Source organism: Vespula vulgaris, chromosome 2 (assembly GCF_905475345.1).
Source record: "Vespula vulgaris chromosome 2, iyVesVulg1.1, whole genome shotgun sequence".
Lineage (NCBI taxonomy): Eukaryota > Metazoa > Arthropoda > Insecta > Hymenoptera > Vespidae > Vespula > Vespula vulgaris.
Genome location: NC_066587.1, coordinates 10853658 through 10880416, shown reverse-complemented (window position 1 = coordinate 10880416; position 26759 = coordinate 10853658). Strand labels below are relative to the sequence as shown.

At 27.0% G+C, this 26759-nt stretch overlaps 3 protein-coding genes across 7 annotated transcripts; 2 read left to right on the top strand and 1 right to left on the bottom strand.

Annotated features, from left to right (window-relative positions):
• Positions 1–332: 332 nt before the first annotated feature.
• On the top strand, positions 333–13479 carry LOC127061880 (serine-rich adhesin for platelets). Of its 3 annotated transcripts, XM_050989341.1 has the most exons (11): positions 333–1435; positions 1508–8101; positions 8189–8584; positions 8675–8887; positions 9559–9888; positions 10125–10635; positions 10783–10964; positions 11036–11183; positions 11369–11575; positions 12418–12533; positions 13114–13479. In XM_050989341.1, exons 1-11 carry the CDS (start codon positions 853–855, stop codon positions 13227–13229), a joined length of 9396 nt encoding a protein of 3131 aa, XP_050845298.1. In that variant the 5' UTR covers positions 333–852; the 3' UTR covers positions 13230–13479. The 3 variants fall into 3 exon arrangements, with proteins under 3 accessions (XP_050845298.1, XP_050845297.1, XP_050845299.1); XM_050989340.1 differs by having other exon boundaries at positions 8189–8887; XM_050989342.1 differs by lacking the exon at positions 12418–12533 and having other exon boundaries at positions 8189–8887.
• Positions 13480–14017: 538 nt separating this feature from the next.
• On the bottom strand, positions 14018–19753 carry LOC127061881 (uncharacterized). The gene is made up of 13 exons (XM_050989343.1): positions 19652–19753; positions 18812–19010; positions 18483–18667; positions 18324–18397; positions 18045–18225; positions 17758–17849; positions 17295–17385; positions 17040–17214; positions 16702–16869; positions 16298–16599; positions 15894–16221; positions 15726–15827; positions 14018–15623 (listed from the first exon to the last, which is right to left on the bottom strand). The coding sequence occupies exons 2-13, from the start codon at positions 18924–18926 to the stop codon at positions 15319–15321; spliced, it is 2118 nt and encodes a 705-aa protein (XP_050845300.1). The 5' UTR covers positions 18927–19010; positions 19652–19753; the 3' UTR covers positions 14018–15318.
• Positions 19754–20740: 987 nt separating this feature from the next.
• Positions 20741–26463, top strand: LOC127061882 (REST corepressor 2-like). 3 transcript variants are annotated; one of them, XR_007780984.1, is made up of 11 exons: positions 20741–20996; positions 21435–21503; positions 21661–21735; positions 21804–22018; positions 22172–22354; positions 23240–23350; positions 23952–24040; positions 24325–24499; positions 24655–24969; positions 25046–25263; positions 25634–26463. XR_007780984.1 is itself a non-coding variant. In XM_050989344.1 (10 exons), exons 1-10 carry the CDS (start codon positions 20894–20896, stop codon positions 25127–25129), a joined length of 1419 nt encoding a protein of 472 aa, XP_050845301.1. In that variant the 5' UTR covers positions 20741–20893; the 3' UTR covers positions 25130–26463. The 3 variants fall into 3 exon arrangements, 2 of the variants coding, with proteins under 2 accessions (XP_050845301.1, XP_050845302.1); XM_050989344.1 differs by having other exon boundaries at positions 25046–26463; XM_050989345.1 differs by lacking the exon at positions 23240–23350 and having other exon boundaries at positions 25046–26463.
• The last annotated feature ends 296 nt before the right edge of the window (positions 26464–26759 follow it).

Here is a 26759-nt window from a genome sequence, read left to right as displayed (position 1 = left end):
AGTTTCGTCGAATTTTTAAGAATCCTGAAGGAAATCTAATTCAAATTTTGACTAATTTTTAGTAACGTAACTATAGTTTCAATATGTATTAATTCACATACAAACCGTGAAATTTTTAAGATGTACAAAAATTACTGTAGAATGATATATTTATGCTATACTTGTTTATTTATGTATGTGTGTGTATACATTGGTGTATATTATGAATATATACCAACACTATATATATACCCTATATGTATAAAACTAATATATATATTACACCAACTTGTTTAGTACCTTACTGTTTTGTAGAGGCGCTTTTTCGCTTTGTCTTCAACAGTGAACTTGGCGGCCCTGATTTGGCTGGTTTGTTGGATTATGCATCAAAGCGTCGGTTGATTAAGTGTTGATTAAATATAATATATACAAGAAACTTAAGAAACCAAAGGAATTTGTATTTATTCAATAAGCTTACAAGTTTAGATGTATAAGTATTCTTTCGAAATATTCTATGGCATAGTATTTCATATATTTATCCAATTGAAAGTTCGTAATTTATCCAGTTGAAAATCAATAGTTATGCGACAAAAAAGATTGGTTAGGCTTACTTATATCAGTGATAATAATTAAATGAATATCATACGTTTAAAAAAATGACGAAGACATTATTAATATAGATCCATAAGTAGTTAATATATTATAAAAATAATACATGTCTCGTTGACATTGTATATTTAATGTATATGTGTATGTGTATGATATGTGTATGTGTTTAAGTGAATACATATATAATATATGTAGGAACAAATACAATAAAGGCATTGATGTTTCACAGCAGGCATATTGTACTCTGTGTTAGGCCTCCAAACAATGTCTGAAAGTTCTAAGATGGGCCTATTTGGCTCAAAAGATAAGAATAAGGAACAGAAAAAAGAACAATCCAAAAAAGAAGATTCTCCAGACCGTTATGCGCCATACTGCATCGATAGTGATTCAGAAACTTATGATACAGAAGCATTAAGTATTATGGATATAAATGACATTATTGGTGTTCAATCAGATCCTGTTGGTGACTCTACATTAGAAAGTGAAATAGCTGCTCTTTCACAAATAATCACTGATTCAAAAGTAGAGAATAACCAAATGAATATAAAGTCTAATACTCAGAATAAAGACATGGTAGATAATCAGAGTATTATTTGTAATAAAAACAAAGAGTTTGATGATGAAAGAATTATTATTGAAAAGGAACAGCAAATGATAGAAGACTCTATAAATGTTTCTAATATAAATATTTTTGATAATGATAATACTATGTTACAGTCACAAATTAGTAAACATAAAAATATATCTGAAAATCCTGATTCAGATAGTAATATAAATACTAACACTAATTTGGAGACTGACTCTGATCCTGCATCCTTGAGCAACGTATGTACAATATCCTCTGAAGGTAAATTTTCTTAAATAATCAAATTATTTTTATTATAATAACTATATTTACAATCAAGATATTCTTTTATAGAAGTACATTTGGAACATGGAACAAGATGCCATGACGAATCTTATATCAAGCACAGTTCTTATTCAAATGCAGATGCTTCACTGGAATCTACTATAGATGAGGTTTTCTCCCAAACTACTGCAATAGAAAAATCCAGTGCAGTTTCAAAAGTAAACATAAATAATGACCAAGCTAAAAATTATAATATAAAACATGACGTAGATACGTTAGTTAGCGTGGAAGGTATTAGTGAAAGTTTACAACTTATTGGTGAAGCATATATATCAGAGGATTCACAAGAAACAAATTCAATTGAAACCGATTTAAGGAAGGAAGGATTACCACTAACCTTCACTGATATTTCTTTGACATTTCATGTAAAAGAAGAAGATAGTTCAAATACTCTAAGTAATGAAAAACAGATTATAGATAACATAAATATTACAGGTGAAAATCTAATATCTAATAAAGAGAACCTAAAAGATTCCTTGCAACATAAAAATCTATCAGAAGACTTCAATATTGTAGAAGAAACATTAAGTGTTAACAACAATAAAAATATGGAAGTTATCTCTATACATAATCTAGAAGAAAAAAATAAAGAAGACAAACAAGATACAGACCTTACAGTCAAAAAATATGATGCAGAGGAGTTACATAATATAAAAGATACAGATTTTGAATCAAATACAATAAAAGAAACACTACAGGAAATACAACCTGTATTTTATAACAAAGAAAATAAACGTATGTGTGAGGAAATGCAATATTTATCTGAACATAAAGAGAAATTAGAAACAATATGTGTAACAGATACTATAGTTTCGAATGAAAAAATTGAAATGGAAGAAAAAAGTGAAATAAATAATCAGTTAGAAGAAACATGTTCAAAATCTAATAATAAATGTATAGATATGCAAGTATTAGAAATTGAATCTAACACAGAGAATAAGAAGTTAGAAGAATGTAAAACTAAACAAATCAGCCCTATTGAAACAGTTGATCATTTTAGAGAACAGAACGAAATTTGTAATACATCTGAAACTGGAAATCTGAATTGTACAGAAGTAATAAATATAACTACTTCAGATAATGATAGTATGAATAAAATGGAAGATTTTCAATCTGACGTAATAATACAATCACAAACAGATAAATTAGAAATAATAGAAGAATCAAATAATGAAGAACATTCAATAGAATTATGTACGACTTTTAATTTGAGTAATCAAAAACTAATATCTATTAATACTGATACTCTTGATTCAACATGTACAGAGTTAAATACAACAAATATATTAACATCAACTGTTAATTCAGAACAAATTATTTCTAATAATAATATTAATTCTAATTCTATAGAAAATCTAGCTGAATCTAGTTGTACTTCTTCTGATAATATTATAGAAAATTCATTGGCCAAAAGTTGTTATTTTTCAGATAATAATAAATCTTCAATAATTCCAGATACTACAGAACCTGTTATGGTAAAATTGAATGTTTCTGAATTTAAGTCAAAGAATGATTCTATACTTCCTAATAATTCGGAATTATTGGAAACTTGTGTATCTCAAGTAGAAAAAGAAGACTGTTTTAAAGATATTACCATTTCAAATAAATCTACAGAATCAGCGCAAATGGAAATTGAGGAACTTGATAATAAAACTGATGTAATTTCTGATTTTAATAAAAGCACAATTAAAACATTACAAGACACAAGTAAAATAAATGATAAAAATGATATGAGTATGAAGCAATTTCAAGTACCTATGAAACAAATTGATGAAGTATCATTAATAGAAAATAACAATAAAAACAGTAATTCTGAACAATTGAGTAAAATAGAAACTAAAATTCATGAGATAGAAGAAGAAAAACAGCATATTCAGAAAACATGTACATTTGTAGAAGACATAGACAAAGATGTAATTTCTCCGAAATTATTAGATGATACTAAGACATCCTTTTCTCTGGAAGAAAACAAAATAATAAAAGAAAAAATAATACAAGAGACAAGTAAGAAAGAAGATATGGATTCTCCAGAATTATTAGATGATAATAAGACATTATCTTTTCCTCTGGAGGAAAATAAAATAATTGAGGATAAAATAATGTGTGAAACAAGTGAACAGAAATGTGACATAGAAAATATTGGAAACATAGATGACATAACACATAATGAAATTATGAAAAATAATGAGGATATAGTTGATAAAAAGGAAAATTTGGATGAAGTTACTAGTGAAGATCAGATAGATCAAACTAAAAAAATGTTGGAAAAGGAAATGGATGTAATTACAGACGTTGAAAAAATAGATTTATCTATTACAGCATGTACATCTAGTATTGAAAATATTACAAAAGAGAATGTAAAAGAAATCAATCAAGAACCAAATGACATACTAGAAATAAATGTATCTGCTTCTTTTGAGAACACAAATACTAATTTTCAAAATATATTGCAAAAAGAAAAGAAGAATGAAAATCTAGAAATATTGGTATGCACAACTAATGATACTATTCCTATTTTATCAGAAGACTCTGTTTTATTAATGGAAAAAGCAGATATAGAAGACAGTATAAAAAGTTCTATTTCAGAAAATAATCTGATAAATATTCTTGAAGACACGCCTAAAATGACAGATATGTTTTCAGAAGAACAATGTCAAAATACTCAAGACATTATGGAAAGTATTTTAGATAATGTGACAAATGTAACTGATCTTAAACATCTTTTAAGTCCAGAAAGTAATACAAGAAATGAAAGTGAGGATGGTCTTCAACAATCTGTGGAATTGACAACAGTGGAAAATGAAGATAAAGAATTAGTTCAAAAACTACCTGAAGTGTCATCTGATATGCTGCATAAAGAAATAGAAGATCCAATAGAAGCACCAAATTTAGACTCACTAGAAGAATTATTAGATCTTGACTTAATACCTGAAAGCGATGAAGCAACAATAAAAAATGCAAAAATAGAAGAAGTACAAGAACAAGTAGAAACAATAGATAAAGATGTAGATATGGCACTCTTTCTTCAGCAACCTGAAGATGTATCATCTATACCTGAAAATCCAGATTATATAGAACATGTTATTAATAATTGCTTAACAGATAGAAATGATGTATCATTGGAAGAAACAACTAGTAAAGTAAACATTGAAGTTAATGATCAAGATAAAATTGAAATGAATATAGTATGTAAACCAAAAGAATTATTGAAAATCAATGATGACATAATAACTATGTCTCTAACTAAAAATTCAGATGACGTAAATTTACAAAAACAGCTGGATGTAGATAATTCTTTACAAGGTAATGATCTAGATGTCGATTTTGTCGGGAATCCACTTGAGTCTGTAGAAAATATAGAAAAAGGAACTTCTAAATTAGAAAATACAAATCAAAATGAACATCTGAATGAGACTTCTCTTGATATAGACAGCAATCAGGCCACTCCTGATATTTCAGAATTAGAATCTGCTGTAAAATTTTTACAAGAATCAGAAGAGCAAGCAGTAGATTCTTCTTTGGTTCTTTCTCCAAAAATGGTAGAAAATGTTGTTAATGATATATCAAAGCAAACAAATACAAGTATTTTTGTACAGGATGAAGATATTTGCAATGATACTTCTGAATTGGTAGTTGAATTGCAAGGAATTACTTCTGATTCGATTTCTATATCTGAAGCTGAGATTATATCAGAAGCAGCAAAATTGGAAAATGAACGGAAACTTGCTGAACAAATTAAAGTAAATACTTCTATATCTTGTGTTGAAGAAAATAAATTGAAAGAAAATAAAGAAATAATAGAAAGTGTTCCTTCAACGATTACTACTTATTTTAACACAACTACAGAGAAAGTGTCTAATGAGCAAATATTATATAATTCAAATATACCCAGTACAAGTTCTGTAAATCCTACGATATCAGATAGAATGGCAATAATAGCTGAATCTATTCCTAAAGTTTCAATTTTGGAAGAACGTTTGAAAGAACCACCAAAAATAGAAATTCCTACTTCAGACATAACAAAAATGTGTGAAACATTAACAAATACAAAAGATAGTCTTCTAATACCAAAAGATGCAAAAATGTCTGTATACCAAAAAATGTTAGAATCACCGAAATCGATTGATAACAGAGAATCCAAAATTGTAGATACACCTAAAAAGGAAATAGAAAAACATGATTTTGAAAATGTTGGATCTCCAAGAATAATATTAAAGATTGTTAAATCTGCAATTGCAGAATGTGCTGAACCGAGATCGCCTAAAAGTCCAAAAATTCGATCGGCAACTAATTCACCAAATCCGGAAGATAGTCCGGGTCAGAAATTAGGAAAAATTAAATTAAAACTTTCAAAAGGTGGACATCCTTCTATAATATCAAATGAAAATGTTGAAGATGTAAACCAATGGCATACAGAAAGTGCAGCATCATTATCTCCTATTGGCATGAAAATAAAATTGTCAAAAACAGGAGATGCTTCAATTTTATCAACGGAAAAATACGAATCTATGGATGATTTAAAGGACATAAAGCATAAATTTGAAGAAAATAAAAGAACAGAATCTCCATTAGGAATGAAAATCAAATTATCAAAAACTGGTGATGCTTCCATTGTACAACAAGATTCAAAAGATATTACAACAAAATATAAAGAAAAACTAGATGTTACACAGGGAAGTCCAAAAAGAACAGATTCTCCCATAGGAATGAAAATTAAACTTTTAAAAACTGGAGATGCGTCCATTGTACAACCAGAAAAACAAGAAATGTGTGAAGATCATAAAGATGGGAAATTAAAGGAAAAAGTAGAAATTACTTCTGATCCACCAAAAAGAACTGAATCTCCAATTGGTATGAAACTAAAATTATCAAAGAGTGGAGACGTATCTATTGTATCCCCTGATGCAACAGATGAAGGAAAAGACATAGTAGCTAAATCAAAGGAAAGACTGGAAGCCTCTCCAGAAATTCCCAAACGCACAGATTCTCCAATTGGAATGAAAATTAAATTATCAAAAACGAAAGGTGGGGCATCTATAATTTCCATAGATAATCCTGAAGAAATGAAAGAAAAAGTAGATATTTCTGATATACCAAAACGAACAGAATCTCCTTTTGGAATGAAAATAAAATTATCAAAAAGTGGAGATGCATCTATTATACATTCCGAAGTTTCAGATGACATGAAGGAAATTAAACAAAAAGAAAAAACAGACATGTCTCAAGATACAACAAAAGGCACAGAGGTTTCATGTGGAATGAAAATTAAAATGATGAAATATGGAGAAACATCTGTAGGTGTACCAGAACTGATAGATCGACATGAAAGTAATCATGATGCATCTCAAAAGATAGAATCTATTGGTATGAAAATAAAATTTTCAAAATCTGGTGATGCATCAATAGTTCCTCCTGATAAACAAGAACAAGTAGATGAGCATAAGTGCAAAGAAACATTACAAGACTTACCTAAGCGAACAGAATCTCCAATTGGAATGAAGATTAAACTTTCAAAAACAGGAGATGCTTCTATAATACAAAATGAAATAATAGATAATAATACAAATAAAAATATTAACAAATCGGATATAGAGTATCAAAAAAATTGTGATACTTCTGTATGTGGAAAAATAAAAACATCAAAAACCAGTGATGCTCCTTTAATAACAGATTCTGAGAAAAAAGAGAAACAACAAAAACGAAAAGAAACTGAATCTCCATTAGAAATGAAAATAAAATTATCAAAAACTGGACATCCAACAATTGTACCTTGTGAAGCACATGGAGATTCTATTCATAAAATTAAAGATACTGTAGAAACAACGCATAATTTTGCTCATAGATATAAAGAGTCTGTATTGCACAAAGACTCATCATTGAAGATCCTTAAAACTGGACATTCAACAATTATGCAAAGTACTCGTTCTGAATTAACTATTGAACCAGTACAAATACAAGGAAAAAAAATGGAGAATGCTATTGAATTATCTTCTAAGCGAAAAGAAATAACAATATCACCAATCGAGATGAAAAAATCAAAATTAGAAACACAGTTGTCACAAATTCTACCAGAAGTTACCATACAACCAGTTATATCGAGAGATCAGAAACAATTATTATTTGATCCAAAAACAAGTTTAATTAGTCGTCAACAAATGAATGTTATAAGCCAAGAAATTAGTATTACACATGTAAGACCATCCAAGCAAGTGGATGTTTCTATGAGTGATAAGCTAAAAGATATGTTAAGTAAAAATGTAACTAGTTCTCCAATTAGTTCAGATTGTGAAATAATTGAACATAGACCTGAATTAATAATTGTTAATGAAAATTCAAACTCTAGCCAAGATGTTATGATAATAGAAGAAGTACCAGCAATTCGAATGCCAGAAGTTAAAATGCCTAAGAAACGAGGTAGACCACGTAGAAATCCGCTGCCACCGTTAACACATACTTCAACGCAAATATTGATACCTCGAGATCCATTGGCTTTAGATGAAGTATCACAAGTTGTCCAGCTGGAACATAGAGAAAATGAAAGACCTAGAAGAACATGTAGAAATCAAAAAAGTTATGCTCCACCTAAAAGAGGACGTGGTAGAGGTAAGTATTTGTACATCATTAATATAAGTTAACATTGTACATTTCTGTAGGAAGGTGATAATATATTATGTGAACAATTTTTTCTAGGTCGTGGAAAGAGAAAGTTAGACAATTCAGATCTTCCACTTAGTAAGAAGTCCAGAGTTGAACAAGATTTGAATGCAATAGAAGCTTCTACAATGGCTATAATCACTTTAGATGAATCTCCAAAACAAGAACAACCCTTGAGAAAATCATCTGAATTATATAAAGCTCTTAAACAACCCCCTATAGATATAAAAAATGTAAACACTATATGTAAAATCGAAAAACAATCTTTGTTAACAGTTCGAAAAGATGGTGTAAAACAAATGGATATTTCTAAAACTACAATTTTAGATTCTAATGTTAATACTCAAATAGAATCTGTTATGGGATCTGGTATCGAAGAAGAAAAATTGTTAGCAAAGTCAACAATGGGATCAACATTATTAGACTGTAAAGGTAATGAAAGAGAATTGGCAAATATAACGCCTGAAAAAGAACAGAAAACTATAGAAAAGACTCTTACTGATAAAATTGTTGAAAAAACAGTGGAAAATGCAAGATCTACTGGACATGAAAGTAAGGAAATGCTTATACCTCCAGGACATCCTAATTGGTTAACACCAACATCAAAAAGACAAACAGAAGCTACATCCAAAAATGAACCAGTGCCTTCTTTACAAGTTATTGACGAAGAAACAAGAATGAGTGCAGAATCTAATTCAAGATCTCAAACACCAGCTAGAAATATATCAGCACAAGGTATCAATACATTTTAATTAATTTGTTATTGAATAATGCATGGAGAATAATTATGATTAACATATATATGAAACTAATCAATTTATTAATTTTTTAAAATGTTGGAATTGCCAATATATTATACTTAAAATCACTGATATTATGTTTATTTAATTTTGTAAAATAATTATTATTTCATGTTAATCAAATATATATAGTAAAAGTATTAGAATAAATCACACATTAAACTGTCATGCTAAATCATAGCATAAATGTATTGGTAAACCTCCAACTAAGGTATCTAAAAATAGGTCTTTTCTTGTGTCCTAAGATCTCTCAAGTATCTGAATGTGAAATAGTGACAACAGTGCATTTACACAAAGTATATATTACATAAATATTTATGTTATTATTACTAAAGTATTATAATAGTAAGATTATATACATAATATATTTCACAATTTGTTAGGCTAAATATAGTTACATTGAATGATTTTATTAGAAAAATCTAGATTTTATTAAAGTATTATTATAATTTTTTTTAAATTTCTATTATTTATATATAATACAGTTTTTAACTATTAATTGAAGTGTTTTGATCGTTGCTAAATTGGAAAATTCATATAAATTTATAGTAAATTTTATGATATATGTATAATATTGTTTTCATTTAACAAGAAATAATATTTTAGCATCTGAAACAATAATCAATGAAGAATCTCAGGGAAGTGTACTTAGTACTGCGACTACTGAATCGGAGAAAGTAAAAGTAAAAAATCGAAGAATGGAAATAAATTTTGACCCTGATGAAGGTCCCTTTACTGTTGACAAAATAGCAGAATATGAGTGGCCTCTGGATCGTAAAGGGGAAACATTTATGATACAAGAACAAATATCACAGTATTTAGGAGTGAAGTCATTTAAAAGAAAATATCCAGATTTAAAACGCAGGATGGTTGATATGGAAGAAAGAAATTATTTAAGAGAAAATGGATTAGTTAGTGAAGCAATGTGCGATATGGGTGAGTGGATAAATTTATTTTTACTTATTGTTATTATATATATATCTACATCTTACTATGTGGATTAATATTTCTTGATCATTTATAATATTTCATAACAACAACAACAACAACAACAACAACAACAACAACAATAATAATAATAATAATAATAATAATAATAATAATAATAATAATAATAATATACTGAATTTATACTGAATATATATATATATATATATAATTTTATTGTATAGGTTTAACAGCAGTTTGCAGTTCTGAAGTATTAGATGTAATGTGTAGTGATTTTCCTGATCAATATGAGGAGTATCGAAAACATATGCGAGAAAAACAAGTTAAAGAACATTCCAAAAAGCAGAAAGAATTAACAGCAGCAGCAAATGCTGAAAGAAACAGAATAGATTTAGCAGAAATGGCAATACAGTCTGCTTTATCGTGGAATATTAGTTTAAATAAATCACGTAAAGAAAACAGAAAGTGTAGTTTAGATTTGCAGACTTTCACTATTCATGTGCCAAAGAAACATCATAAGCTTGAGACAGATCGAAAGATAAGTCATTATCCTGTAGCTTTGATACCAGGTCAATATACTGACTATTATCGTGAATATACACCTGCTGAATTGAGATATTATCCTCTTAACACAGTTTTGTATGGTCCTATGCGGCCAAATGAACGTAAGTTTGATAGTCAATCTGAAGGTTCACAAAGTGATAGTGATAGTGATACTTCAACTGATGATTCAAGGTATCTGTTATAAATTAAGTATTTCTTTTAAATGTTATTAAAATTATATGTAATCTATTTAGTTAATATTAAGATTTAAATTATAATAATTCTAGATTTAATTATAACGATTTTTATATTTCAGTACTATAATTATTAAATTTTTAGTTCCACCTCCAGTGAAGGAACACAAGATACAGAAGGGTCTCAATCAACAATGGACGATGTAGATATGGAAATAAGTAACCAAAAAGAAGAAACTAAATTAAAATGCAAAATGTGCTTAAAAATGTTAAATAAACACGGCAAAAACGAAGTATTAATACAATGTGGAACTTGTAATGGAAATGGTAAATTATAATTATCATCTAGGTTAGATTATTAAAATGATTTATTTTATAATCGGTTATATTACTTATAGTTCATCCATCGTGTATAGAATTAACATTAGATATGGTTCCACATATTCAATCTTATGCTTGGCAGTGTACTGACTGTAAAACATGTGCACAATGTCATGATCCAGCAGATGAAGATAAAATGTTATTTTGTGATATGTGTGATCGTGGGTAAGTTCTCTCTCTCTCTCTCTCTCTCTCTCTCTCTCTCTCTCTCTCTCTCTCTCTCTCTCTCTCTCTCTCTCTCTCTCTCTCTCTCTCTCTCTCTCTCTATGTGTGTGTTTGAAAGAGAGAGTGAGTGAGATTTTACTCAAATATATAAAATTTAAAAAATACACTGTTATTATTTTCTGTAGATATCACATATATTGTGTTGGTCTTCGACGAGTACCTGTTGGAAGATGGCACTGTCAAGAATGTGCTGTATGTGCAAATTGTGGTTCAAAAGAACCTGGAGGTGCTAATTCTGATAGAAACAGTGTGGCACAATGGCAACATGAATATAAGAAGGGTGATAAAAATACTCGTGTTTATGTTTCCACATTGTGTGTTCCATGCTCAAAGTTAGTATAATTATATTATAATACATAAATATATCATAGATATGAAAAGTAAATAACATAAGTAGTATCTCTTTGTGCAAATTAAAAATTATTCATAACTTTTTGTGCTTAACGTTTCTGACGATTTTTTTTTTATACTGAGTACATTTTCATACATATTATTGTAACTAATTCTTCATATCCATGATATTACATATTTAAAATATGATGTTTTATTTATAGGCATTACAAACTATGAAACATATTTGATTATTTCATATTATAATTTATGATAAAATTATAATATGAAACTTGGGTGTTTTTTTATTTTATTGCTTAATATATTTTTATGAACTGTTGAACTATATGAATGGAATATTAGTGAATTATTACAATTACTACATTTTACTAATTTAATCTTTTTTAAATATATGTATATATTAATATTGATGTGTACGAACTTAAAAACTGTAATCTATATACACATTTTCATTTTCATCTTTGTACATGATATCATCAAATTGTAACATTTTCTAATATTATTTATTTTATATCATCCATAAGTTACTAACTAAAACTGCATGCACATATGAAATTCACATCCTTTCATTTAATTATAAATATATAAAAAATGTGACATTACTGTACCTTTTTATAAATTGTTTTTTTTTTCTATTTTACCAATCTGTAAAGTTACTTTCATTTTGATAAAGTGAGTGTGTGTAAGTTTAGTTAATACTTGGATAAAAGTGTAATTTGTGATAAAAATATTTAGTTGTGTAGTTTATTATAATAGGCATCATAACAGTATAACTTAAGTATAATCAATTTTACTAACACCATGATCTTTATAAATTAACAAGATTATGGCGAAAGGGTCGCTATTGCCCACACTGCAGTCGCTGTCATACTGCTCCAAGACTCGACCTGGAGGCGAATCTAGTGCATTGCAGCGCATGTGATAAATATCTGCATTTAGGTATTGATACCAATTGTCATACAATTCTATAATGTAATTAATGCATCGCATTAAATTAATTAATCATATGCATGTTATATCTGCACCTCATTAATATCTATATAAATATATTTATACAAATACATATTACATATAAAGTATATATTTTGTATTATATGAAATATTTATAATTTTCTTTTATAAAAGTTTTAAGTTATATTATGCATGAGGGAAATCTACTTCACAATACTAATACATTTCTAACTACACTCATTCATATCTTTTTAATACATATGAAATAGCAGATAATTATAAGATTAATTAAAAGTATATTGGGAGTTAAGTATAAAAGTATATTGAGAATATATATATTTTTTTAATATTTCATTCTAAAATCAACATATTCTAAATCAATTTTGGCAAATACTGGAAAAAAGCAATATACATTATTAAATGAAGTTCGTTGACTATGATATATATGATATAAGAATTTAGTAATATGATATATACTTCGACGTCATATGTTTAATGTTATATAATGAAGCATTTAATGAACTTTTTAAAATGTTAACTTACTAATTCATTATATTTATATTTTTAGGTTGCGTGGAGACTAAAGGACTGGTATTTGATAAAAAAAATTATTTATGTGATTTCTGTGCTCCAAATCGACAACCATTAATGAAACCTTTGGTATCAAAAGTATTCAAGACATGAAAAAATCATATCTTTATGTAAACTGTCTTTTATCCAAGTGGATGACAAGCCTTAAACATAATTTTAAAACATCAGAAAATACTTGTTCGGCAATATGTAATATTAAGAAACTATCATTTTTATTCTCTATTCAATTTTTTATGCTTGAAGCAAAAGCTATCTGTATATATATATATGTTTGTATAAGTTATATATTCTATCTGTAAAAATTTCTAATTTTATTGTAGAATAATATGTACTTCTACTTATAGCACTTGTATATTCATTAAAATTCGTCCATAATATCAAATAGTAAAACTATGTTCTCTATAAAATAATTTGAACGTATTGTTCATAATCAACAAATAACCACATTATGAGATATAATAATTTTTCGTGCAAGTCATTAAATTGAAAGAATTATTCTTATTTAATTATTTGGTTAAGAATTTTAAATTTTATAAATAGGTATATATTTTGAAAATATTTTTATGCTTAGTACAATTATAAATTATATTATTGAAAATTAATTTTCATAGACTGCATGTAGTTATTAAACTTAGTTTCTCAATAATGCAATATCAGCATTTTTATCTTGAAATTATAAGGTGCTATTCTGAGATACATCATTATAATTTTGTCATTTTATGTTAATAATTGATAAATACATGTTTTTTACAAAGAATTAAGTTAATGTCGTAATCATTAGTACCTATATTCTGAAATATTGTAAAATTGTTGGAAGTGAAATTATCTTCTGTCTGTAAATGGGAAGAGGAAAAAATATATTACGACAAAAAAAGGACACATTTTTTTTAAAAATATATATCATTTTCTTTATTTTCCTTTTGCAGTAATCTTGAGTTAGTATTGTGTTGCAAGTGTTGAATGTATGGAAACATTCATTTTACATATTTATAATATAGTATTCATGTTGTAAATGATGTGCCGTTTTTTTTTTTTCTATGAAAAAATTTGTATACTTTATATTTACGCGTAATCAATAACTGATATCTTCAATTGAAACTAATTTTATGTTACAATAGATTACAAGGATATTTTATACGATTTTGCAATATGTACAAATCAAAGATGATGATAAAAATCGTTCAAGGAGTCGCAAAATATACACTTTGATATATCGTTGCATTAACAATACATACAGTTGTAAGTGATTTTTACTTCAATGTTTTATATCTCTGTACAATATTATGCCCTTGAAACACAATTATTATTTAGTGATATATTGCAAATTTGTTCAATACTTTTTATGAGTAATATATACTTTACATAATATTCATAAGATAAAAGTTCCATCTTTATAGTATAAACACCTGCTGATAATATGCTGGAAGCAGTTTAGGCAGCATATTCAGAGTAGAATACATTTCTGACATGTTTGTAATTACATGCTGCTTCGTGCATTTCTATTTCAATATTAGAAACATAACTAGATATTACTTAAATTAATAAGATAGGCGAGATAGCCTTCTTACATATTTCTAATATATAGTTTTTTTTTAATTTGTTGATTTCGAGTTTACTGCAAAATGGATATGCGCATTTTAATAATTTTTTTTGCAAAATTCACACATGTAACACTCCGCATATAGCGAAAATAAAAAAACATCTTCCACAAAAATCGAGACATGGCACATGAATAAAGTTACAAATTTACGTAATATGCATTGCATCATTTAGAACACTTATACTAACGGGACATGTTCAGTTAAAAATTGCACTTTATCCCGTTGACTAGCCAGAATATGAGATAATATTAATTTTTGCCAGATATTGATTGAAAAAAACAATTGAGGTAAAGAAATGTTTTATAAAATGAAAATAATTTTACTTGTATAAATTATATTAATAGTGCAAAATTAATTATCATCAATAATATATAACACAGTAGCAAAAATCTATATAATTGCCAATGACCTCGTTTTCTTTGTTTCAGTTTGATTCAATAATTTCACTTTCTTGATAAATGAAAACCTAAGTAACAAAGAAATTCCTGTAAAAGTTCCAGATTCAGGTCTTTGGTAGCATTTACTCTAAACATGTATCTTAATTTTCACGATTAATTGACGATATAGAGTGACGAGAAGATTTACTCATGCCTAATACCACATATAGATAAGAAAGTGCTAAAATTATGAAGATGAGTTGCTGGTATAATAGTGCTAACTAAATTTCGCGTTGAAAATTGTGACAAAACATTGTGAACAAAATTTGGACCAGGTGAGGAACCAACTTTGTAGAAAATTCGCAAATTACACGTGGGATTAATAGTTTGTGTCCCTTTTGTTAATTTACATAAAAGATATTCGAATACTTCTGTTAATTCTGCTGTAGTCAATTCCGTAGAAGGCAAGTTTGTTTCTGCTGCTAAATTGCCAGTAGAATTGGATGAACCTTTCCATAAATTAAAAGTAATATAAGAATTTTTACTATAATATGAATAAAATATTTACCACTATGATATATGACTTTTATCACTATAATCTTTCACTCTACCTGTTGACAAGTAGCATACAATTGCAGAAACATTATTTTCATAATTCCATCTTCGCCTTATTGCAACTTTAAAATTACCGACACATTTTCCTGTCTCCTCATCTATAATTTACGTAAAAATGTTATTTAAATATTTATCTTCTGGTTACAAACTTTTGTTTTACTTACACTCAAATCTATTATTATCCCTATGTGCCCACACACACCATTCAACTTGAGCATCTCGTGGGAGATGTGGAACAACAATATAATCTACAATTGCATTATTAGTTCGTTTTTCCCATTCTTTACGCGCATCTGGTATATAACTCGGATGAGTTAAAAAACAGATTCCTTGTACAATATCTCTAAGCTGTGTATTTGTATCCATAGCTTTAACAATACGATCTATATGCCTTAATGTCAAACGACACTGTCGTTTTATATTCAAGTCAAGAAGAGTCATACTACCAGGCACTAAAGGTATTTGTCCAGCAACTGATATAATATCACCCACCTGATGGCCATTTTCGTGAAAAAAGCTTATTTTAATATATTAACCATGTTTCTATTTCTGTAAAAGATATACTTACGCGAACAGCTTGAGAATAAGGACCAATATTAGCAGGAGCCCAATGGCTAATACTTTGAACATGCATTGTATGCCGTTTATGAACCTTTTTATCACTACAGTCTTGTATCTCTTTATAAGCTATAGCATCAAGTATAACATGTATATTTAATGGACATTCTATGCATACACGAACTGGTGGATTTGTTTTGTTTAACCAAGATGTGTATACTTCGTTTATAGAAGCATAATTTGTCATATCCTTTATATACAATGTTACAGCAACAATATCAGATATTTGAAGATTTTCTTTTTTGACTAGACCTAAATATTTAGCATATTTAGAATGTTAAAAAAATTATGAAATATTATGTAAAATTAAAAATAGCAAAAAGAAATATTTAAAAAATCGTAAATTTTACCTACTGCTTAATTTTTCCAGAGCTTCTTTCATTGCAGATTTTGCATCTGAATGTTTTCCTGCTATACCACCAAACCAAAACCAACCCGTTTGATTTTTGTTAATAACTGGTATATCTGGATAATCCTCTTCTTCATATAAAACTTGTACTGGGCTTGGGGGATTAAAATGACCTATAATGTATGTATATATATATACACACACATACATACATATATACGTACGTACATACATACACACATATATACACACATATATGTATATATACACACACACACATTTTTATCATATCATATATAATAAAAGAATTATTGAATCAGTTATACATTATAAATAACATTACCAGAATTAGAAGCTTTCATATTATGATCGTCACATGCTTGTTCGTCAGTTTCGTCTTCAGATAAATTACATCCATCTTGCAATTCTGGTCCAACAACTTCAGAAATATAGTCATATGGAGATTTAACAGAAACACTTTTAAGCCGCTCTCGTAGTGATAACATGTCTAAATCATTCTGTAAATTTCCTCATTTTTTTAAATCACTAAATTATTGTAATCTTAATAAACAAATATTTAAAATATTTTTTAACTTACATTCTTATCTCGTAGATGTATTTTCTTAAAATTAAGGTATCCAACAGGTGCTATATCATCATTTGAATGTACTACACTTTCATATTTATCTCTATTATGAAGAAAGTTTAATTTACATGATAGATTGTTAAAATCTATATAATATAATCAAAAACTATACACAGAAATATAAATTTTATAACCTCCATTATCTTTATCAATTTTTTTACACATTTATTAAAAGATTTTTTATCTAATAATTCTGATTTTAAAACATTTAAAACAACGAATTTAAAACATTTAGGATGTTTTATGTTTATATTCAATGATTAAGATCATTAACTTTTGTACTCATAAAAAAATTGAATTCCATTAGAAAGAAATATATGTTTAGCTTCAATATCTTGTAAACAGGTACAACAAAGCTAATTGAGATTATAATACATAGATTATATACATATGTATGTATTCATATAATACTTACATTATGATACTTTTGCTAAATAATGGACAGTCCAATGTAAAAGTTTCATATTCTCCTCCTTCCCCACATACATTGACACCATACTTTTCTTTCTATAATTATAGATATAATTTAATTCTTACTTTATATATCTAAGTACTATCTACTTTTAAATATATATATTTAATTATAAGTATTATATGTAAAATGTTGAACTAAATCCAATATTAACTTAATCTACTTAAAATTAATGAGTAAATTAATTAGAAATTGTTAACATTAATTAATTACTAAGATAATATACTCACTATTTTGGCAAAGTGAGATTGTAATTCCAAGATAGATTTACCCAAATGTCTTGGCTCTAGACCTAAAGCTGCCACTTTGATTATAACTGCATTTATTGAATTTTCTATCATTTCTTTTAACAAATCCTCCTGTTCTCGTCGCCACAAATATGATAAAGAAATAAGTCCTAGACGGCTACACCTAATAATTTATTTTCATTATCATTAGTTTTTTATATAACATTATAAATTACAATGAAAGTTATTTGAAATTTAACAGTATTGATATTCAATAATTACACATTTTCTACACGAATTCGCTGATAATCACTAAGAACAGCTCCACTAGACACACCTTCTATATTTTCTTGTTTCTGCAAAGATATGTAATATATTTATGTACAAAGATATAATCAATAAAATTAGAAATAAAAATATTACTTTAAAAAATTTACTTACTTTTACTTTATTTAAAAGCCGAAAGAGATCTTCAACTTCATCATCTTCAGTTGGATGATAAAGTTTTTCTTGCATTTTTGATCTACCGAATGTGGGTTCACGATATATTGGTAAACCCATAGCTTCAGCGATATAATCAACACCTTGATGTCCTACTGTTTGAAACATAAAAGAATCTAATTCATCTGAAAATAAATTGCATATTTTGATTAATGTATAAAATATTTCAATGATGGTTTTAAAATAATTATCAATATAATAATATTACATTTTTTTCTTTATTGATATTTCGAGAATATTATTTTTTATAATATTAACGTATGTATTACCTTTTCCAACAGGGTATAAATTAGCTATAGCCACGACATCATGACCAGCAGCGATACATTGCATCATATTAAAACAAGAATCTTTACCACCACTTAATAATGCTACTACCCTCATATTTTATATATATGATATATAAGTCTTTGAAAGATTTTTAAAATCACTTATCAAATTAAATATCAATTTATTTTATTCGATCATCTGTAATAAAAAATTGAATACGTTGATCAAAAAACATAAAGCTAAATATACTTTATAATCATAAGTCGTAAATATATAATATTTCTTTAATGCATATATAGTTTCTAATCCTGAATGAATTTATAAGATTATTATATTTGGATTAGATTTTTATTTCAGATATATACTAATATATTTATCAATGTAACAGAATAAATTATATTCCATTAGCAACAAATAAGAAACTAATTCACATATATAAAATAGTTTTGATAATATAAAATAAGAAAATAATAACAATAAAAAATATGCAATTTAATGTTATTAATATATGCAACAACTGTTATGGAAGAAAAATATATCACTTTCTTTTGTAAAAACGGAATATTAAAAAATTCATGAAGTGTTTCGTAATATAAGATATTATGATGGCACGTGAAAAGCAAATAGCTCATAATTCTGATAACGTATCACAATAAATCTGTGATAAACATTAAAAACAGTACACTTATTGAGACATTTTTGGTTAATGCCGATCTCAAGTACGTAGTAAGTATTATAGAGTGTCGCTATATAACAAATGACCATAATAGTAAATACATTAATTTGGATCTTATTCACGCTAAAATAAATATATAATTCTTAATGAATGTAATATTTACGTTAAAATTGACGACGAAAGACCCTTACACGGCAAAGTCTATTTGAGACTGCGATGACTGAATAGTGGCGCCACTAAGCGATAGAACTTAAATCACGTTAATTGAGGTTATATGAAATTTTATAATAATAATACGTATATATATTTATTATGTGTAATGTAATAAAATTAAATAACATATGAGTTACATTTAAGTACATAATGTATTGTTTTTAATAATATTTGCATAATTACGTCAAAGAAATAAACATTGCTATCCAGAGATTCACAAGTGTAATTCGTGCAACTGTAGCTAGTGACATCATCAATATACCAGATAGATACGAGAATCGAAGTAATATCCCTTTTACTTTGATTTCTATCTATTTTGATATAGCTATTATAAATTATATTTATTAACAAAATGTTATTTATTAATAAATTTATTTTAAATATATATAAGAAGTAGTTTATAAACAAAAATTAAAAGAATATAGAAAGAAATAGATTTATTTTATACAGACACTATATACCAAAATCAAATTACTAAATTTTTATATGGACTATATATATACATACATACACATTAGCAGTATGTGTGCATGTGTATATATATATATGAATAAAATTAAAATTTTATAATATATAACATAGCAGTACACACACAAATGACAATATAAAAAAGATATAAACCATATTGTAATAAATGTTAGAGTTAATACACACATCACACACATGCACGAACACATCATTTACAATGTACAGGACACATATATAATATTAAAAAAAAGATTTATATTAATTAATTTTTAAAATGTTATATATGTATACTAATTATAAATATAGTTGTTAATATTATACATTTATGTATGTAATGTGTTCAGATGTGATAGCTTTCCAAAATTAATTTCATATTTGTATCTATAAAATTCTTTGAATTGCATAATTTTTATAACATTACATTATTTAAAACAAATAATATATTAATATATTTTAAACTAAAATAATAATATTTTATAAATTTAAAAATTTGTTCGTCGAATGAATTGCCATCTTTACTGCATAAATCGTGAACCAATCAAATCATTTGGTAATAACGGCCATTTTACTTTCGCTACGGTAGCACGGAGCACATCACAAACTTTACCGAGCACCGTGTATCTGCAAGCTGTGGTTTGCATTTCAAGTTTCAACGGAATTAAGTTTTAATAAATCAATTATAGTTGAATTATTTGCTATAACGTTGAATATTCTTAAAGTGAAAATGGTTTTAGCAGAACGCAACTCAGAAAATGTTAGAAATGGTCGAAGATCAAGAGGTCCCAGCCCTAATGGACAGACGGAATCTTCAAGCGAAGAAGACGGAGGTATTCATTTTACATATTACAAAGTATACATTGAAACCACTGATATTGAATGCTTATAAATATGATATTTTAAAGATATATAATTATAGAATACGATATCTATATCGAAAATTATATCTGCTCATTTATTGATCCAACACAAAAATCGTAAAAGATCTTTAAACAGCGCGCTTCATTTAATTCGCCCTAAATAGTTTTGTATTAAAAGAGTAAATAAATAATTTATATTCAAAAATATTTTTATACCTCTGATAAAAGAATTTTATATGTAATATAATAGAAATATCTTAACATCTAGATTTAGTTAGAAATTTTATTAGTATTTATTTTATTCTTATATATATTTATTATTGAGCAATTTTTATTAATACCATATAATTTATATACATATATATTGATATTATATCGTCAAAAATTAAGAACAAATATATTTTAAAGTTCCAGCTGAAAAGATACGTGTTGGCCGAGACTTTCAAGTTATAGTACCAGAATTTGTTCCTATCAACGGTAAGCTTTTGATTGAGAAATTTATTATATGTAGTTTAATATATAAATGAAATATCATTAATTAGCATTAATGTGGATTGAATATTTGAAATTTGTTATTACATATAATATTTCTTTGTACAGTGAAAAGAAATCTTATATTGAAAATCTATTTTAGAACGCAGACTGGATCAATGCCCTGATAGAGCTTTGCTGGTTTGGTCTCCTACTACTGATATACCAGATCAGAAATGTAAGTATTATTGTTCGTTTAAAGAAAATATAATCTTAATTTAATATAACTTTATTATATGTTTTTAGTGGATGAATATATAATATTAGCAAAAGAAAAATATGGGTATAATGGTGAGCAGGCTTTGGGAATGTTATTTTGGCATAAACATAACTTAGAACGTGCAGTATTAGATTTAGCAAATTTTACACCATTTCCTGATGAGTGGACTGTTGAAGATAAGGTGTTATTTGAACAAGCATTTCAATTTCATGGGAAGAGTTTTCATCGTATTCGACAAATGGTAAGTTATGTGATATAATTTATGGTTAAATGTTAAAATGATTTGTCTTATATCGAAAAAATAAAATTTTTATTTATTTTATAAGAAATTAAGTTAAATAAAAATTAAATTAATTAAATTATGTCAAATTAAGATGTATTTAATAATTTTCAGTTGCCTGATAAGTCAATTGCCAGTCTTGTAAAATATTATTATAGTTGGAAAAAGACAAGAACTAGGACATCATTGATGGATAGACAGGCAAGAAAATTAACAAGCGGTGGGAAAGAAGGGGAAAATGGCAGCGAGAATGGAAGTGAGTTAGGCTCAAATACAGACAGCGAATCTGAAGAAAAAGTAAGATTTATTCTTTTTTTTAATAAATGAATGCATGAATCATAAAGAAACAGCTTAAAATTTTGTATAATAGATAAGCTGTATTAATTTTCAATTGAAAAATAATTGTAATTTCTATGTGATGTAGCAATTGAAATTTTGCTAATTCATAATTGATTTTTTGAATGTGAGATATTTGTGACTTACATTAATTACATTAATGAAAATTTATGAAATAGAATATATTTATCATTTATAAAAATTATGTTTAATGGTAAAATTAATTGTCAATTATAGTTAGTCAGAAGTCTATATTACATTTTGTAAAATCCAAGCGTTTGACGCAAGTAAATTTACACATTCAAAAATATCAGCTTAATAATTAGTATATATAAGTAATATATTTGCACTATTATGCATGCAATACACTGCTATAGACATGCAATTTAAAGAATTTTTAGTTTTTGTAGTTTTTAACATATTACGTAATGCAGGCAATTGAAGTAGCACACTTTCTGTATTATGAATATTATTTGCTGTTAGCCGAAATGTGCAATGCTAAAAATAGATACTCTAAAAATGTATCCACACGTTACTTGTTCTACGTGGACAGAACGAAAAAAATAACTAATTTGTGTCCTGGAAGGATCATAAAAATAAATATTTTAATTCTATGTTGAGGTAAATTAGATGTGATCATATAGGACAATTACAATTAAAGAAAATTTAAAAATGTTTAAAAAGTTTAATTATACTTTGTTTTCGAGCAAGTGTCACTTGACTACTTAATATAACTATACTTATATGCATTAAAGAAAAGCTTATCCATTATTTGACGTATAAACGTTAAGTTATGGTTTAAAATAACGTTCAGTCGTTTATGAACGTAAATGTGGAACGTTCCAGAAATGGACGATCCACCGCGGAATACGTCGTGGAAAGAACCAAGCTGTGCCAGGAAGCCAAAGCACTGACGCTAAGGCCCCATCCGACTCGGAAAACGCCCCTCAGGTTCAGGTACTCAGCCTAAACCTTACCCTGCTTTCATAGCATAAGCAGCTTATTATCTTTGCTATGTTATGTCTCATATTGTAGTACATATTATACCGTATTGCACACAAAGAATTTAACGAGACATGATCAAAATTAAATATCAAAATGTTGTATTGCATCTATCCCTTTAGAATTGATAGGCTGAAACCTTACTGAGGATGTAAATACAAAAATTTCAAAAGTTCAACAATATTTATGGATATGTATATTGAGCATAAAATAATCATTTGATCAAAATTATCAGAAAATATATTTGTCATAGTATTTATGTTTTGTGCCTCCATTCCATGGACACAAAAAATATACATTATGAATTATGGGTGTATAATTACACACAATGATTTGTGACTGTTAACAACAACAAAATTTGGTTTATTAAAGTTCAGAAGAATATCTTTTTTTAAATACTAGAAATTGTGCCAAAACTATAATAGCTTCATTTATATACATTTATTCTTAATGAACTCTCAGTCACAAGCTAATGTATGTACTCAAAAATAGATAGAGGGAAGAATGATAGGAGATGATAAAAATTTGTTTTTTAAAAGGGCATTATATGTTGTAGGGCTCGTGTAGCAACTGTGGCGTCGCTTGCAATAGTGTACGTGCGACTCCCAAGGGACACGCGTGTCATAGCTGCTATCTGCACTGGAGGTCAGTGAATGCAAGTAAAAATAAATATATCACTGCATAATAGCAAGCAATAATTGATGCAATCATATGGCACTTCACGATATATAACTTTTATATAGAAAAATCTTATAAAGGAATATATACAAAGTAGATTATCGTGATTATATACGTATTATTATAAATACATTTGTTTATATTGTGTGCAGATTAGAACAAATTTGTCATTAATATACTTATTACATTTTACACATATACATACACTGTTAAAATACATTCCCTTCAATACTATTATCTTCATGATGTAGGCGCACTGGTGTAGCAAGACCTCTAAGTTCTATGCCAGGTCGTACAAACAAAAGAAAACCACCTCGCGGATTGGTTGTAAATCATGATGACTTGGCAGCATTGGCTGGTCAACCAAATCAAGCTAACAATAGCTTACAAGCTATCGACACAGAGATTGTTAGCCTAAAACGTCAAGTATGTCCTCTTATAGAAATAATACAATTGCAATACATATCGTGTGGATACATTTTTTTTCTATATGTATTTCTGTTGTTGAAAAATCAATATTTAAAATTGATCTATGTAAACTAATACCTTGAAATTTGTCTTCCTATTTTTTTTAATAACAGATACAGTCAAACAAGCAACAAGTAAGTGCTTTAAAACGTAAGACAACTGATGGGATAGATGATTTACGACCACCAGAAGTATCCAATCGTATAAATGCACGATGGACGAATGATGAACTACTGTTAGCTGTTCAAGGAGTTAGAAAATATGGCAAAGATTTCTCTGCAATCGCTGATGTAATTGGTACTAAAACAGAAGCACATTTACGGTCATTCTTCGTAAATTATCGACGAAGGTACAATTTAGATGCCGTTCTAAAAGAATATGAAGCTGAGAATGGTCCGATACTAATAGATGATGATAAAGAAGAAAAGGTAATATATTTTTCTTATATTAGTTATTGACTGATTTATATATGTGGTTATTTGTAAAACTTTATATTTGTTATAGATGGATGTCGACCAACCAAATGAAGTGGCAGAGTCGTCACAAAAAGCAAAAACATCAAGTGGTTTAGGACAAACTGCAAAATAACGAATGATTCTACTAAATACCAAATGTGACAAAGTTAATTTCAGGGTTTCTGAAAGTCGACGTTAATACATAAAAAAGATACTTGTTTGGATTAATTTTTCGATTTTACACGTACTTTTTGTTAATAATTATAGGTGCGTATACAAAAGAACATGCATATGCACATTTGTACACATATGCAAATATTAGAAATATATTTGCGGGTTAGTTACTAAATCAAAGATATTTTAAATGTTATGACTTTGCAAACTTTAGTAATTTGTAAACATTTCATAAATGAATGAATTCATTTTCTCAATCTGTAAAAGTTTTTATTGGTATAGATTATCATAAACTGAATTATATTTCAAATTAATATAATGAATATAAAAAGTTATGATCTCTACCGATATGATACGAAATTAATTTTAATAAGTGCACATGTGTTATGCAATGAAAAAAATTATATAAATTACAATTATCATAAAATGTATTTCTATATGTGTGTGTTTGATTTTGCTATAGATACGAGGGTCTTATGATGTAAATCACTTTTTCTACGTTAGAAGTAATTTTTTATTTATACCAAATAAAACAGAAGAATGATATAAATTAGTAAAAATTAACAACAAAAATATTAATGACAATATTTCATTTTTAATTATGAAATTATGTAAGTAATCTTTTATTGTGAGATGATTATGTTATTTAATACTAAAATTATATCAAAAGACATTGTTTTATCATGACAGAATAATTGAAAAACAGAATTGTCATTTTAAAATTATTTGAAGTGATTATGAAGATTCACCTATTATGTACTTCTTAATTTAAAAGGTCTCAAAAAGTATGCGCATTGCATCACAATGGCAGATTTATTATTAATTTTACAAAATCGTAATATAGTTATATATAACAGAAATATGAATTTTCAATGATTTATATTTCTGATTTCGTTAACAGAATTAATTGTAATTATAATTTAGCGATAATTTTATGTATTGTAATCACATTTACTTATTTGTAATGATATCTGTAATTATATTATTTAACAACCTATTCAACAAGTATCAATATTTTTAATATTAATGCACTTTTTAATAATAATAATACATAAAGAATATGCATATGTGCAAGACATTTGCAAAAGGAATCGTTCTTAAATAACTAAGTAAATATGCTTTGTTAGTGGTATTGAATGTTATTAATTACAGACAAGCCTCGTCAAGGAATATAATTGGACATATCAATGAGAAAACGTGTCAAGTGTACAGTGAATATATGCTTTTACTTGAATAAACTATCAAAGAATGACTGTAATCTCTAAATGCTATGTATAAAGACTATTAACATTATCTGTAGCAGCATCTTAGCAGTTTGAATACCTTTTGACGCTCTAATTGTAGTCAGTTAAAATAATACAAATCTTATTTGTAAACATAGTTTTAATACATACAAAGGTATTTTCAAAATATTACTTTGTAATCATATATAAACTCATATATAAAACAAAATCTATAAGATACATATTTAAAACAAATTCCATTAATTCATAATTAATCATTTATTATAAGAAATAATTCTGTAAACTTGACAATGTAATACATTTTGAAAAATAGTAGTGTATTTGCATGTACTCAGATTTCTATAA